The sequence below is a fragment of the Neoarius graeffei genome, chromosome 25 (genome assembly GCF_027579695.1).
Source record: "Neoarius graeffei isolate fNeoGra1 chromosome 25, fNeoGra1.pri, whole genome shotgun sequence".
Taxonomy (NCBI): Eukaryota; Metazoa; Chordata; class Actinopteri; order Siluriformes; family Ariidae; genus Neoarius; species Neoarius graeffei.
Window position 1 is genome coordinate 48,339,901 of NC_083593.1, and position 16,116 is coordinate 48,356,016.

The 16,116-nt window shown below is 42.6% G+C and overlaps 1 protein-coding gene across 3 annotated transcripts in view; it reads left to right on the plus strand.

Moving 5' to 3' along the window:
• The window catches only part of LOC132873151 (adhesion G protein-coupled receptor F5-like), a 43,019-nt gene that overhangs the window by 24,541 nt on the left and 2,362 nt on the right, over positions 1–16,116 (plus strand). For 2 of the 3 annotated variants that reach the window (XM_060908436.1, XM_060908437.1), the window contains 9 exons: positions 725–916; positions 4,441–4,647; positions 6,515–6,667; positions 6,850–7,028; positions 7,125–7,295; positions 7,576–8,931; positions 9,096–9,137; positions 9,306–9,365; positions 10,357–10,420. In XM_060908436.1, the coding sequence (XP_060764419.1) occupies positions 725–916; positions 4,441–4,647; positions 6,515–6,667; positions 6,850–7,028; positions 7,125–7,295; positions 7,576–8,931; positions 9,096–9,137; positions 9,306–9,365; positions 10,357–10,420 (2,424 nt within the window). The remainder of the gene's footprint in view (positions 1–724; positions 917–4,440; positions 4,648–6,514; positions 6,668–6,849; positions 7,029–7,124; positions 7,296–7,575; positions 8,932–9,095; positions 9,138–9,305; positions 9,366–10,356; positions 10,421–16,116) is intronic. The other variant, XM_060908438.1, reaches the window with a different exon arrangement.

Here is a 16,116-nt window from a genome sequence, read left to right on the forward strand (position 1 = left end):
TTTGTCTACACACACACACACACACACACACACACACACACACACACACACACACACACACACACAGTACCAGTCAAAAGTTTGGACACCTACTCATTCATGGGTTTTTCTGTATTTTGACTATTTTCTACATTGTAGAACAATACTGAAGACATCAAAACTATGAAATAACTTATGGAACATATATGGGATTATGTGGTTAAAAAAGTGTTAAAACATTTAATGTTTCATATTTTAGATTCTTCAAAGTTGCTACCATTTACCTTGATGACGCTTTCACACTATTGGCATTATTTTAACCAGCTTTATGAAGTAGGCACCTGGAATACTTTTCAATTAACAGGTGTGCCTTGTCAAAAGTTAATTAGTGGAATTTCTTGTCTTCTTAATGCGTTTGAAACAAACAAACAAACAAACAAACAAACAAACAAACAAACAAACAAACAAACAATAGCAAATAATAAAAATACAGTAAATAGCCCTATACCACAACTGTCGTAATCCATATTATGTCAAAAACCACTCAATTAAATAAAGCGAAACGACATCCATCATGACTTTAAGACATGAAGTGTCTTTAATTAACAAAAATAAAGAAAAGTCATTGAATTAATAGGTGTCTCCAAACTTTTGACTGGTACTGTATATACATATGTACATACAGTTAAATATGTAAGCAAGAACGTCATAATAATTTGGAAACGTACTTGGCTCTTTGTTTTAGTGAAGGATGGACTATATAATGGCAGTGCCACTATATATCCTGGGATAAATCTCACACTGACCTGCACACCTCCAGTGAATAATGGCATAAAATGGACCATGAATGGGAAGGAAATTCAGCCATCGGATAAGTATACAATTAATAACAATATGAACATCGTCACCGTGCACAATGTCACACCCAGTGACAGTGGTAAGTCCAAAACAATTCTGTTAAATTAGCATTCTCTCTCTCTCACTCTCTCTCTCTTTCTCTCTTGCAAGTGTGAAAGTCAATATTAAACTGTGCCAGAATATACACGACCAGTCAAAAGTTTGGACACACCTTCTCAGTCGATGGTTTTTCTGAATTATTATTATTTTATTTTCTACATTGTTTGACAATGCTAAAGGCATCAAAAACAATGAAACAATACATATGGAATTATGTAGTAAGCAAAAAAGTGTACACAAAGCAAAAATATTTTAGATTTTTCAAAGTAGCCACCTTTTGCTTTGATGACAGCTTTCCACAATATTGGTATTCTCTCAACCAGCTTCATAAGGTAGTCACTTGAAATAGTTTTCCAATAGTCTTGAAGGAGTTCCTATACATGTTGAGCACTTGTTGGCTGCTTTTCTTTCACTCTTCTTTCCAATTCATCCCAAACCATCTCAACTAGGTTTAGGTCAGGTGATTGTGGAGGCCAGGTCATTTGATGCTGCACTTTTTCACTCTCATTCTTGGTTTTATAGCCCTTACATTGACTGGAGGTGTGTTCTGGGTCATTGTCCTGTTGAAAAATAAATGATGGTCCCACTAAGTGTAAAATAGATGGGATGGCATGCCAGTGCAGAATGCTGTAGTAGTGTTGTGGGTTAAGTGTACCTATAATTTTGAATAAATCGCCAAAAGTGTTACCAGCAAAGCACCCCCATGCCATCACACCTTCTCCTTCATACTTCATGGTGGGAACCACACATGCAGATACCATCAGTTCCTCTTTTCTACTTCTCAAAAAGACATGGCGATTGTAACCAAAAATCTCAAATTTGGACTCATCAGACCAAAGTACAGATTTCCACTGGTTTAATGTCCATTCTTGACCTACGCCAAGAAAGAAGATCTTCTTGTTCTTGGCCTCCCTCAGTAGTGGTTTCAGTGCAGCAATTTGGTTATGAAGGCCTGATTCACAGTCTCTTCCAAACAGTTGATGCTGAAATGTGTCAGCTACTCAAACTCTGTGAAGCATTCATGTAGGCTCTTATCTGAGGTTCTGTTAACTGATGATTTCTGAGGCTGGTAGCTCTAATACACTTATCGTCTGCAGCAGAGGTGTTTCTTGGTCTTCCTTTCTTGGGCCGGTCCTCATGAGAGAATCATTTTATACAGAACATTTGATGGTAAAGGTTACAAACTTATATATATATCACATATACTCATGCACCTGCTGCTTTATGCAGTTCTCTAATCAGTCAATTTGGGTACTTTTTGTTTGTGAATGTGTCTGTATAATACAAAGAAAATCACATGTTGGCTTGAAGATATTAAGTTTATCTTCTCATGTTGAAAAACTCATATTTTTCATCAAAATACATCACGGATCTACAGTAAGTGATGTATTTCCCAATATCTTACTCCGATGACGTCACTCCCACTGTTTTCCTGCTGGGTAGAGGCACATTGTCAAAATGGCAAACTGGTTCAAAATTAAAATTCTTTTGATTAACTTGCAATTTTTTTTGTCTCTGTAATATAAAGAACATGACACAGTGGCATGAAGATATGAAGTTTATTTTCTTGTGTTGAGAGATCATATCCCTCATTCATTATGCTCACTTGTGAAATATACATTTACCACTCGAAGATAAACTTCATATCTTCACGCAACCATGTAGTATTCTGTCTCTCTCTCTCTCTCTCTCTCTCATATATATATATATATATATATATATATATATATATATATATATATATATATATATAATATATATATATATATATATATATATATATATATATATATATATATATATATATATATACATACAGTGGTGCTTGAAAGTTTGTGAACCCTTTAGAATTTTCTATATTTCTGCATAAATATGACCTAAAACAACATCAGATTTTCACACAAGTCCTAAAAGTAGATAAAGAGAACCCAGTTAAACAAATGAGACAAAAATATTATACTTGGTCATTTATTTATTGAGGAAAATGATCCATTATTACATATCTGTGAGTGGCAAAAATATGTGAACCTTTGCTTTCAGTATCTGGTGTGGCCCCCTTGTGCAGCAATAACTGCAACTAAACGTTTCCGGTAACTGTTGATCAGTCCTGCACACCGGCTTGGAGGAATTTTAGCCCGTTCCTCCGTACAGAACAGCTTCAACTCTGGGATGTTGGTGAGTTTCCTCACATGAACTGCTCGCTTCAGGTCCTTCCACAACATTTCCATTGGATTAAGGTCAGGACTTTGATTTGACCATTCCAAAACATTAACTTTATTCTTCTTTAACCATTCTTTGGTAGAACGACTTGTGTGCTTAGGGTCGTTGTCTTGCTGCATGATCCATCTTCTCTAGAGATTCAGTTCATGGACAGATGTCCTTTAGAATTTGCTGGGATGATTCAGAATTCATTGTTCCATCAATGATGTCAAGCCGTCCTGGCCCAGATGCAGCAAAACAGGCCCAAACCATGATACTACATCACCATGTTTCACAGATGGGATAAGGTTCTTATGCTGGAATGCAGTGTTTTCCTTTCTCCAAATATAACACTTCTCATTTAAACCAAAAAGTTCTATTTTGGTCTCATCCATCCACAAAACATTTTTCCAATAGCCTTCTGGCTTGTCCATGTGATCTTTAAAAACTGCAGATGAGCAGCAGTGTTCATTTTGGAGAGCAGTGGCTTTCTCCTTGCGACCCTGCCATGCACACCATTGTTGTTTGGTGTTCTCCTGATGGTGGACTCATGAACATTAACATTAGCCAATGTGAGAGAGGCCTTCAGTTGCTTAGAAGTTACCCTGGGGTCCTTTGTGACCTCGTTGACTATTACACGCCTTGCTCTTGGAGTGATCTTTGTTAGTCGACCACTCCTGGGGAGGGTAACAATGGTCTTAAATTTCCTCCATTTGTACACAATCTGTCTGACTGTGGATTGTTGGAGTCCAAAGTATTTAGAGATGGTTTTATAACTTTTCCAGCGTGATGAGCTTCAACAACGCTTTTTTTGAGGCCCTCAGAAATCTCCTTTGTTCGTGCCATGATGCACTTCCACAAACGTGTTGTGAAGATCAGACTTTGATAGAACCCAGTTCTTTAAATAAAACAAGGTGCCCACTCACACCTGATTGTCATCCCATTGATTGAAAACACCTGACTCTAAATTCACCTTCAAATTAACTGCTAATCCTAGAGGTTCACATACTTTTGCCACTCACAGATATGTAATATTGGATCATTTTCCTCAATAAATAAATGACCAAGTATAATATTTTTTGTCTCATTTGTTGAACTGGGTTCTCTTTATCTACTTTTAGGACTTGTGTGAAAATCTGATGTTGTTTTAGGTCATATTTATGCAGAAATATAGAAAATTCTAAAGGGTTCACAAACCTTCAAGCACCACTGTATATGTGTGTGTGTGTGTGTGTGTGTGTTTCAAGATCATGAAAACATTCGTTTTTGTAAATATATTAATCAATATTTTTTCGTTCTTCTCAGGTCAATATGCATGCACAACAATCGTAAACTCAGTGCCCTATATTATCTGGCAATTTATAACAATTCAGCCATACCCCAATATCCAAGTGACCAATAATAAAATTGTAAAATGTGAGGATACAACAATCCCACTGCAGTGTTGTGTCCAGATGATGTATCAAGTACAGTGGATTGTTAAACCAGCAGCTTGCGTCCAACCTTCAACAGGTCATATACAAAGCATTTTTTTTCTTTATATGATGTACATGGTCATGAATACCAGCCTAACTGAATATGTACAGTGGCATGCAAAAGTTTGGGCACCCTTACTGAAAATGTCTGTTACTGCGAATAGTTAAGTGAGCAGAAGATGAACTGATCACCAAAAGGCATTTATTTTCAGCGTTTTCTGCAAGATTTGTGTATTATTTTTGTTTTGTACAACTGGAGAGTGAAAAAAGAAAAGGAACACCATGCGAAAGTTTGGGCACCCCAATACATTTGAGTTCTCAGGTAACTTTTACCAAGGTTCCAGACCTTAATTAGCTTATTGAGCTGTGGCTTGTTCAAATTCTTCATTAGGAAAGGTCAGATGATGCAGATTTCAAAGCTGTATAAATTCTCTGACTCCTCAAACTTGTCCCTAAAATCAACAGCTATGAGCTCCTCTAAGCAACTCCCTCGCATTCTGAATAATAAAATAATTGATGCTGTCAAAGCAGGAGAAGGCTACAAGAACATAGCAAAGTGTTTTCAGGTAGCTGTTTCCTCAGATCGTAATGTTATTAAGAAATGGCAGTTAACAGAAACAGTGGAGATCAAGGTGAGGTTTGGAAGATGAAGAAAACTTTCTGAAAGAACTGCTCGTTGGATTGCTAGAAAGGCAAATAAAAACCTGTTTGACTGCAAAAGACCTTCAGAAAGATTTAGCAGACCCTGGAGTGGTGGTGCACTGTTCTACTATGCAGCAACACCTGAACAAATATGATGTTCATGGAAGAGTCATCAGAAGAAAACTGTTCCTGCATCCTAGCCACAAAATTCAGCATCTGAAGTTTGCAAACGAACATCTAAATAAGCCTGATGCATTTTGGAAACAAGTCATGTGGACTGATGAAATCAAAATAGAACTTTTTGGCCACAATGTGCAAAGGTATGTTTGGAGAAAAAAGGGTGCCAAATTCCAGGAAAAGAACACCTCTCCAACTCTGAAGCATGGGTGTGGATCGATCATGCTTTCGGGTTGTGTTGCAGCCAGTGGCACAGGGCACATTTCATTGGTCAAGGGAAGCAAAGATTCAAATAAATACCAGCAAATTCTGGAAGCAAACATCACACCATCTGTAAAAAAGTTGAAGTTAAAAAGAGGACGGGTCCTACAATAAGACGATGATCCAAAACACACCTCAAAATCTACAATGGAATCCCTCAAGAGGCCCAAGCTGAAGGTTTTGCCCTGGCCCTCACAGTCCCCTGACCTAAACATCATTGAAAATCTGTGGATAGATCTCAAAAGAGCAGTGCATGCAAGACAGCCCAGGAAACTTGTAGAACTGGAAGCCTTTTGCAAGGAGGAATGTGTGAAAATCCCCCAGGTAAGAACTGAAAGATTATTAGCTGGCTACAAAAAGTGTTTACAAGCTGTGATACTTGCCAAAGTGGGTGTTACTAGGTACTAACCATGCAGGGTGCCCAAACTTTTGCTTTGGACCCTTTTCCTTTTTTGTCATTTTGAAAATGTAAAAGATGAAAATTAAAAAAATAGTTTTTGCTTAAAATATAAAGGGAATGAGTGATCTTTAACTTTATGCCTTTTGGAGATCATTTCATTTTCAACTTGCTTAACTGTTCACAGTAACAGCAATTTTGACCAGGGGTGCCCAAACTTTTGCATACCACTGTAATTGCTAATTTAAAAAATTATGACAAATAAATAAATATTTTGTCTGCCTTCACCATTTGAAAGACAGTGACTGGCTGACTAAGAATTTGTCCTGTTGGACTTGAAAATGAAGTGTTTTTAATTACTGTAAAATGAAAACATATAACAGAAGCTAATTCCATTTTAATAAGTTTCATCATTTGTGTTTTACAGGCTCACCAGCAGGTTGCTTATTATGTGACTATATAGTTAACAAACAGGACTGCCAGACTACCAACCAAGTGATAGAGGCCACATGCCAACTAGAAAAACCCATCAGCCGCAATCATTATCCAAAGAGCTTCAAAATAAATGTCATAAACAAAGGTGAGTAAAGGTGATTGTCTAGCAGCTGTTACAGGTGGACAATTCTTTAGTATCGTGAAACAATTTGAGCGTTCAGTGTGAATATTACACAACCAAATTATTCAGTAACACTGGTATAAACAAGCAAACAAATAAATAAATATACTCTGAAATGTCCTCATTTTTCCTTTTTTTTTTTTTAGAATTTACCTGCTCTGATAGTGTATTTGGAGCTGGAGATCTGGGAGATGTTAACACTGCTGAATGTAACACAGGCACGGTTGGCACTCAAAAGGCTAAGTGTAATGCATCAGGCCTCTGGGACCCCATAGAAAACAACTGTGTCCTGCGTGTCTTTCAAGATTTAAAAGATGAAGCTCAGGCAATTAGGGTTTTTTTTCTTACATGAAAGATCATGAGAAAATTTTTAGTTGTGTAATTTCTATTTGCTTCACCATAACAGTTTATACTTTGGTAGACTTTACAGGTAAATGATATCGCACAATTTATGGGCATCCTCAGCGGTAATGTTTCATTGGAGATTCAGAACATCACTGGCTCACAAGCAACCATAAAAGCAATTGTAGAAATTCTGACAATTGTTTCAAATCTCTTACAAACAGTTGAAATTGATCAATCCACGATGATGGTAAGTAAATTCACCTTCCTTCAGAACATGATTGAATTTAGTTAATGTGCTATTTGTAGATAATGATCAAGTCAGAATAGCTTTAGTATTGGCCAATGATAATGAGTTTGTACAATCTGAATCAGTATTTGATATCATGCAACAAATTTAATTAAAAACTGCAAATTGCTTTTGTTGGAAATTATGAATACATTTGTGCTTAACTAAATTAAGTGATTTATTTCTACTGAACTAGATTGCTCAGATGTGCTGTATTTTTAATGAATTTTTCTATTTCAAGGATTTCCTACAAATCGTCGACGCCTTTGGATCAGTAGATGCACAGGACTCATGGGTGCTTTTAAACGAAAACAATGCAAGCGCCAATGCCAGTTCTGACTTTCTAAATTCTACTGAAATTTTTGCAAGCAGGCTTGTGAATAGCAACTTCAGCAGAACAACAAACTCCACTTTTTTCATGAAAACTTTATTCGTTCATCCTTTTTCTCAAGAATTTGGCATAAATTCAACAACTGAAATAAGTGTTCCTGAGATTATAGCACCGACTTTCATCACCATCATAATTTCTTCAGCTTTTAACATTATCTTACCTGTTCGAAATCTGACCAACAATGGCAGCAGTCAAACTGGCACCAAGATCAATGGAGATGTAGCCCTGATTGTGACAAACTCAACAATTAACAACATCTCCCTTTCTTTTGATCTCAGAAATGAGACACTGGGAAACCCTCAGTGTGTCTTCTGGAACTTTAGTCTTCTGAATGGCATTGGGGGATGGGACACGACTGGATGTCAACTAAAGCCATTAGGGAATGAAACTGAAAGATATACATGTGAGTGCAATCACACAACCTCTTTTTCAATCCTGATGTCACCATTTTCCTTGGAAAAAGACAAAGTCATAATCTTAGGCTATATAACTTACATTGGTGTTGGCATTTCAATGGCCAGCTTGGTTTTGTGTATCATCATTGAAATCATTATATGGAAATCAGTGACACGAAATGACACATCGTACATGCGCCACGTCTCCGTCACCAACGTTGCTGTATCCCTTCTGATTGCGAATATATGCTTCATCATTGGAGCAGCTGTTGTAAAGAAAGGAGTGGGACCCTGCAGTACAGCGACATTCTTCATGCACTTCTTTTATCTCGCCCTTTTCTTCTGGATGTTGCTGTCAGCACTCTTACTCCTCTACCGCACCCTCATGGTCTTTTCCAGAATGTCCAGAGGCACAATGATGGCCATAGCCTTCACTGTTGGCTATGGTGCACCATTAATCATAGCTGTCGTTACTGTGGCATCTACAGCTGGAAGCAAAGGATACATTCAAAAAGATCACAATTGTTGGCTGAACTGGAATAAAACGAAGGCCCTCCTGGCATTTGTGATTCCTGCTCTGACTATTGTAGCTATAAACCTGCTGGTACTTATCGTGGTTCTGTATAAGATGTTAAGGAGAGGAATTAATGCTTCCACTCAGCCAGGTGAGAAACATCCCCTAGTGGTCATTGCTAGATGTGTGGGGATTTTAACACCTCTCTTTGGTCTAACATGGGGATTCGGCATTGGGACCATGGTGTCATCAGACTTTGGGATTCATGTGGTGTTCGCCTTCCTTAATTCACTGCAGGTACAAAAATCCATTTAAGCCATTTTCTCTGTAATTCTAATTGCACCGATTTAATATTAACATACAAATTGTCTTATCATTTTATACATTTTAGATAATATGAGAACTCATGCTTAATATGCAAAAAAGTAAATGGTATAAATATCTAAATTGTCTCTTTAAAGGGCTTCTTTATTTTGGTGTTTGGGACATTACTGGATAGTAAGGTACATGTGCGCAATGATCTTCACACAACTCTTCACTAGTATTTCAGAGTTTTCTCAAAAAGCAACTTTAAGAATTTTGAATGAACTGCTTTCTATAACTGATCACTTAAACAGAATTCTTTTTAAACACATAAATAATGATCAATCTCACCTGTGTTGTGGTTGCAGGTCCGAGAAGAACTGGCAGGAAAGTTGTCACTGAGGAACTTAACCTCTAACCGCACCAGGGTAAATATGGTTTATGCTACATACAGTGGCAAGGAAAGTAAATGAACCCTTTGGAATTACCTGCATTTATGTATAAATTTATCTGAAAATGTGGTCTGATGTTCATCTAAGTTACAATAATGAACAATGTGTTTTAACTATTAACACACACAATTATAATATTTCATGCCTTTATTGAACACACCAATTAAACATTACATTAATGGGATTTAGCAGACACTTTTATCCAGAGTGATGTACAACATACCCAGAGCAGCCTGGAGAGCAATTGGGGGTTAGGTGCCTTGCTCAAGGGTACTTCAGCCATTCCTGCTGGGCCAGGGAATCAAACCAACATCCTTTTTGGTCCCAAAGCTGCTTCTCTAACCATTATACCATGGCTTCCCCAACCTATGATTGTGTTCATAGGTTGTGTTCGTTGTGATAATGAGATGAGATGAGATGAGATGAGATCAATAAGGCCATGACATTTTAGACACATAGACACAGACAACCATTCACACTCACACCTACAGTCATCTTGTTCTTGATTCAATTTAATAGGAACTTGTTCTTTGACCCATGGCTCAAAGATGCCCCAAGTACTCAAATGTGAAAATGTTATCTTCAATCATTAAATGTGTAAGGTTATCCAAACACAGGTAAAAATGTCTCCAAATGGCACCAAATCTGTCCCATTGGCTTAATGCCTCTAGAAATGGTACAAGGCCTAAAAAATTGCAGACAACTTCTACAAATAGCAAGTGTTCATAGCAATAGCACATGGCACATGTAATAGGCCATGTAATAGGTTTTGTTTGCTCATTATTTTAATTTATATGAACATCAGACCATATTTTTAATTACATTTATGCATAAATGAAGGTAGTTCCAAAGGGTTCACTTACTTTTTCTTGCCACTGTATGCTTGTATGTTCTTAAAAAAAAAATCACTCTTACTTAGACTAAAATTATCCATTACAAACCAATGACTGATGTGTATAAATTACAGAGCACAACTTCTGGACCATCATCCTCAAGTGGACTTCCTTTCATTAACAGATTGCGGCAGAGACGTACGTAACTGAACTGAGGGATGATTAAACTGCACTTAGAATTGATCCCTTTTATCAATAAGGCCAGGGGCGGCACGGTGGTGTAGTGGTTAGTGCTGTCGCCTCACAGCAAGAAGGTCCGGGTTCGAGCCCTGTGGCCGGCGAGGGCCTTTCTGTGTGGAGTTTGCATGTTCTCCCCGTGTCCGCGTGGGTTTCCTCCGGGTGCTCCGGTTTCCCCCACAGTCCAAAGACATGCAGGTTAGGTTAACTGGTGACTCTAAATTGACCGTAGGTGTGAATGTGAGTGTGAATGGTTGTCTGTGTCTATGTGTCAGCCCTGTGATGACCTGGCGACTTGTCCAGGGTGTACCCTGCCTTTCACCCGTAATCAGCTGGGATAGGCTCCAGCTTGCCTGCGACCCTGTAGAACAGGATAAAGTGGCTAGAGATAATGAGATGAGATGAGACATTTCACAAAAAAACAAAAAAAACAAGTGCTCCGGGATTTTTTTTAAAAATAAATTGTCTTTCTGTATACCAGTTTTGTAGGTTTGTTTACTGTGGACAGCAAATACAATGTTGTTCCTTGTATTCATAGCATAAAACCCATTCTATGCACATGATCAAGAAAACTAATGCCTAAATGTACAACTGAATGAGACAGGTGATGGCCTAAAATTATTATTTTTATTTTTGCTCCTTTGATCAGTTTGAATTTTAACTGACATCAGGAGGCGCACTGCTGAACTATAGCCATATATATTTTAAGCAATTATCTATTTTATACAATGCTTACTGGGCAGCATTTTAACTGAAAAGGAAGCATTACAAGCATCATCAAGTCTTCATAGATCATCATTTTTACCACATTAAAAACATGACCACAATACTGTTTACTGATTAACAGCTAGCTGCCTATTCATCCATCCATCCATTATCTGTAGCCACTTATCCTGTCCTACAGGGTCACAGGCAAGCTGGAGCCTATCCCAGCTGACTATGGGCGAGAAGTGGGGTAAACCTTGGACAAGTCGCCAGGTCATCGCAGGGCTGACACACAGACACACTCACATTCATACCTATGGTCAATTTAGAGTCACCAATTAACCTAACCTGCATGTCTTTGGACTGTGGGGGAAACCGGAGCACCCGGAGGAAACCCACGCGGACACGGGGAGAACATGCAAACTCCACACAGAAAGGCCCTCGTTGGCCTCTGGGCTCGAACCCAGGACCTTCTTGCTGTGAGGCGACAGCGCTAACCACTACACCACCATGTCGCCGCTAGCTGCCTAATTAAAGCTTATTGTAAGTTAGAAAGATAACTGCAGTCGCTATCCAATTTGTCAAAGACAGCACACATCAATTCGTAGATTCTAATTTGGACAGTCTTTATCTTTGTAGCTGACTAATGCTGGCCAAAAACACTGCATACTTTCCTGATTGGCTCAGACTTTTTTAATTGATCAGAAATTATTTGATTCATATTCGGATCATTTATGGGCGGAAAAAAAAAATCATGTTCCCCGTCCTCAACACCATTCCACTAAAAGGCTGTAGGTGCTTTTAAATAATCTTCTTAATATTATACTTTTGATTATACATACATGTAGCAGTTCAGTACTGGTGGGTGGAGCACAGAGGACGGCAGGACAGAGATCAGGTTCAAAATAGCGTTTATTGCTACACTTTTCAGTTTAACAATTATAACTCGAACAGACACACACACGACTGGCGTGTGTGTGACAGCTCTCCCTCTTTAAATAGGGCGCGGTCACTGGGAAGACACACACAAACACAGGTTAATTGCAGTCAGGTGTAGTGATTCTGCCACTTACCTTCCCTGACTCCGCCCTCCTGTCACAGACAGGTGCTTGGCCACGCCCCCACTGCCACATACCCCCACCGCCCGACTCAGGCCGGGCAGCCGTCCGGCCTGCAGCCGACTCCCCACCCCCCTTGACGGGAGAGGAAGTCCGCCACGACCATCTGCGCCCCCGGCCTGGGGACCACCTTAAAATTGAAGGGTTGGAGTGCCAGATACCAACGGGTGATCCGCGTGTTGGCATCTTTCATCCGGTGGAGCCACTGGAGGGGCGCGTGGTCCGAACAGAGGGCGAAAGGGTGCCCCAGCAGGTAGTAACGGAGGGCGAGGACCGCCCACTTGATCGCCAGACACTCTTTTTCTATGGTGCTGTAGTGCCCCTCACACACCGACAGCTTCCTACTGATGTACAGGACGGGGCAGTCCTCCCCCTCCACCTCCTGGGACAAAACCGCCCCCAGCCCTCTGTCAGACACATCGGTCTGCAACACAAAGGGGAGAGAAAAGTCAGGGGAGTGTAAAAGTGGCTCCCCACACAGTGCAGCCTTTACCTCAGAAAAAGCCCTCTGGCATTGCTCCGTCCACTGGACCAAATCTGGTGCCCCCTTTTTAGTGAGATCAGTCAGCGGGCTGGTGACGTCCGAATAATTAGGTATAAACCTACGGTAATAGCCAGCCAGCCCCAGGAACTGTCTCACCCCCTTTTTGGTCTTGGGCCTCGGGCTGGCCGCAATTGCTGCCGTCTTATTAATTTGGGGACGCACCTGCCTGTTGCCCAAGTGGAAGCCCAGATACCGTATTTCCACCCGCCCATGCGCACACTTCTTTGGGTTGGCTGTGAGCCCCGCTCACCTAAGCGACCTAAGGACGGCCCTCAGATGTTCGAGGTGCCTCGGCCAGTCATTACTATAGATGATGATAACATCTATATAAGCAGCCGCATAAGTGGCGTGGGGGCGGAGGACCCTGTCCATCAGCCACTGAAATGTAGCGGGCGCCCCAAACAGCCCAAATGGAAGGGTGACGAATTGGTGTAAACCAAATGGTGTGGAAAAGGCCGTTTTTTTCTCGGGATAGTGGAGTCAAGGCGATCTGCCAATATCCCTTCGTCAAATCCAGCGTCGAATAAAAGCGAGCAGTGCTGAGTCGATCGAGCAACTCATCAATACGAGGCATTGGGTACGCGTCGAATTTAGACACCGCATTGACTTTTCTATAGTCCACACAGAACCGGACCGACCCGTCGGCCTTGGGTACCAAGACCACCGGGCTGCTCCAGTCACTGTGGGACTCCTCGACGATGCCCATTTCGAGCATGGTCTGAAGTTCTTCCCGAACCACCTTTTTTTTGTGTTCGGGTAGCCTGTAAGGGTGGCTACGCACTACCACCCCCGGGGGCATCTCTATGTGGTGCTCTATGAGATTAGTGCGACCGGGCAGGGGTGAGAACACATCCGAAAACTCGGTCTGCAACTGGGCGACCTCCGTGAGTTGGGTCGGGGAGAGGTGGTCTCCACAGGGGACCGGAGAGGTACGTGATGCCAATGCCCCGTTTTGAACCTCTGGCCCCAGCTCTGCCTTCTCCGGAACCACCGACACCAACGCCACGGGGACCTCCTCATTCCAGAGTTTAAGCAGATTGAGGTGGTAAATTTGTAGCGCCCCACCCCTGTCCGTTTGCCTCACCTCGTAGTCGACGTCCCCAACTCGCCGTGTGACCTCAAAGGGTCCTTGCCACTTGGCGATCAATTTGGAGCTCGATGTGGGCAACAGTACGAGTACCTTATCTCCCGGTGTGAACTCCCTAAGGCGCGTACCCTTGTTGTACAGGCAGGTTTGCGTTCTTGGGCCTGCCGCAAATTCTCCTGGGTTAGGTGGGTGAGCGTGTGGAGTTTTGCGTGCAGGTCCATAACGTATTGATTTTCGTTCTTACTTTGTGAAGGTCCCTCCTCCCAATTTTCCCACAGCACGTCTAGAATGCCGCGCGGCTTATGCCCATATAATAATTCGAACGGGGAGAACCCCGTGGAGCCTTGGGGGACCTCTCGCACTGAAAACAACAAGGGCTCGAGCCACTTATCCCAATTATGTGCATCCTCACTTACGATTTTTTTAATGATATTCTTGAGGGTGCGATTGAGTCGTTCCACTAAACCGTCCGTTTGTGGGTGATACACGCTGGTGCAGATCGGCTTAATCCCCAATAACCCATACAGTTCGCGCAGTGTCCGTGACATAAATGTGGTGCCTTGATCAGTCAGAATCTCTTTCGGGATTCCAACTCGGGAAATAACGTGGAAGAGTGCCTCTGCAATACTGCGTGCTGAGATATTGCGCAGAGGCACTGCTTCCGGGTATCGCGATGCATAGTCCACTAGAACTAATATCAAGCAGTACCCTCGTGTTGACCGATCTAATGGCCCGACAAGATCCATCCCAACTCTTTCAAATGGGGTCTCGATTAAAGGTAGAGGGCGCAAAGGCGCTTTTGGAATGGCTGCTGGATTTACTAATTGGCATTCGCGGCACACCGTACACCACCTACGAACGTCGCCGTGAATCCCCGGCCAATAGAATCGGGCCATTATTCGGGCTAGTGTCTTGTCCTGCCTTAGGTGTCCAGCCATGGGATTAAAGTGAGCCGCCTGGAATACCAATTCCTGGCGGCTCTTTGGAATTAAAAGCTGTGTGATTTGCTCTTTTGTCTGAGTGTCCTGCGTCACTCGGTATAATCTATCCATCATAACAGAGAAATAGGGGAAGGACAGGGTGGCGTTCGGTGGGAGCGTTTGACCATCGATTACTCTCACTTGGTCAAACACATGTCGCAGAGTCTCGTCTCGCGATTTTTCTAACGGGAAATCCGCGAGGGATTCCCCGAGTGAGAGAGGAGGAGCCTGGGGTTCCTCACTCTGACGCGGAGATGACGTAGACGGCTCTGTGACAGCTGCTCCCGCTAAAGCGACACCGGGACCTCCCCCTGCTAAATGGCAGGACCCACTCTCTACTAAGCGTGTCATCAAATCCCGAAATCCCGGCCAATCAGTCCCCAAAATTAAAGAGTGGGTAAGGCGAGGATTAACCGCCGCCTTCACTATAAATTTTTCCCCTTGGAAAAAAATGTGGACTGACACCAAAGGGTAGCTGTGAACATCCCCATGCGCACACAACACCTTCACCCCCTGTGCTCCCCCCAGTGCCTCATTTTGCACCAGGTTTTGGTGAATTGAGGTCTGATTACAACCAGAATCCACCAACGCCTGATATGTATCCCCTTGAATACTCACCGGTATGCGATATGCTCCGGCCCGATCGAGGGCGGCTTCTGGCGCGTCGGGGATCCGAACCACCGCTCCCACCTCCATTGCCATGCACTGCTGTTGGAGGTGGCCCGGTTCCCCGCAGCGCCAGCAAACCGGCCCGGGCTTCCTCTCTGCACCGGTGTTCTGGGGCTCACTCACCTGAGGGGGGGGGGGAGACAGACACAGAAGGGAGAAACGGGAGGGCACCGCGGGTGCAGCGGGCCGGCTGGGGTGGTGCCGGCCCCCGCCTCTGCGGTGGGGGAATGGTGCGAGGACAGGACACAGGAGGAGAGAGAGAGAGAGAGAAGAGGAGGGAAGAGAAGAGGCTGTCTGCTGTCCTGCCGCTGGAACAGCTGCCAAATGGTCCTCCGCCAGCTCGATGGCCTGATCCAGCGACGCCAGGCAGTGGCACTGAACCCACTCCGCGGTTCCTGCTGGCAAGCGTGCGACGAACTGCTCCAGCACCACCTGATTGACGATCTCCTTGGCATCGCGGTTGTTGGCCCTCAGCCACCGCCAGCAGGCGTCCCGGAGTTGCTGGCCAAACGCGAACGGCCGGCCAACTGCGCCCCACGCGCTGGAGGACGGCC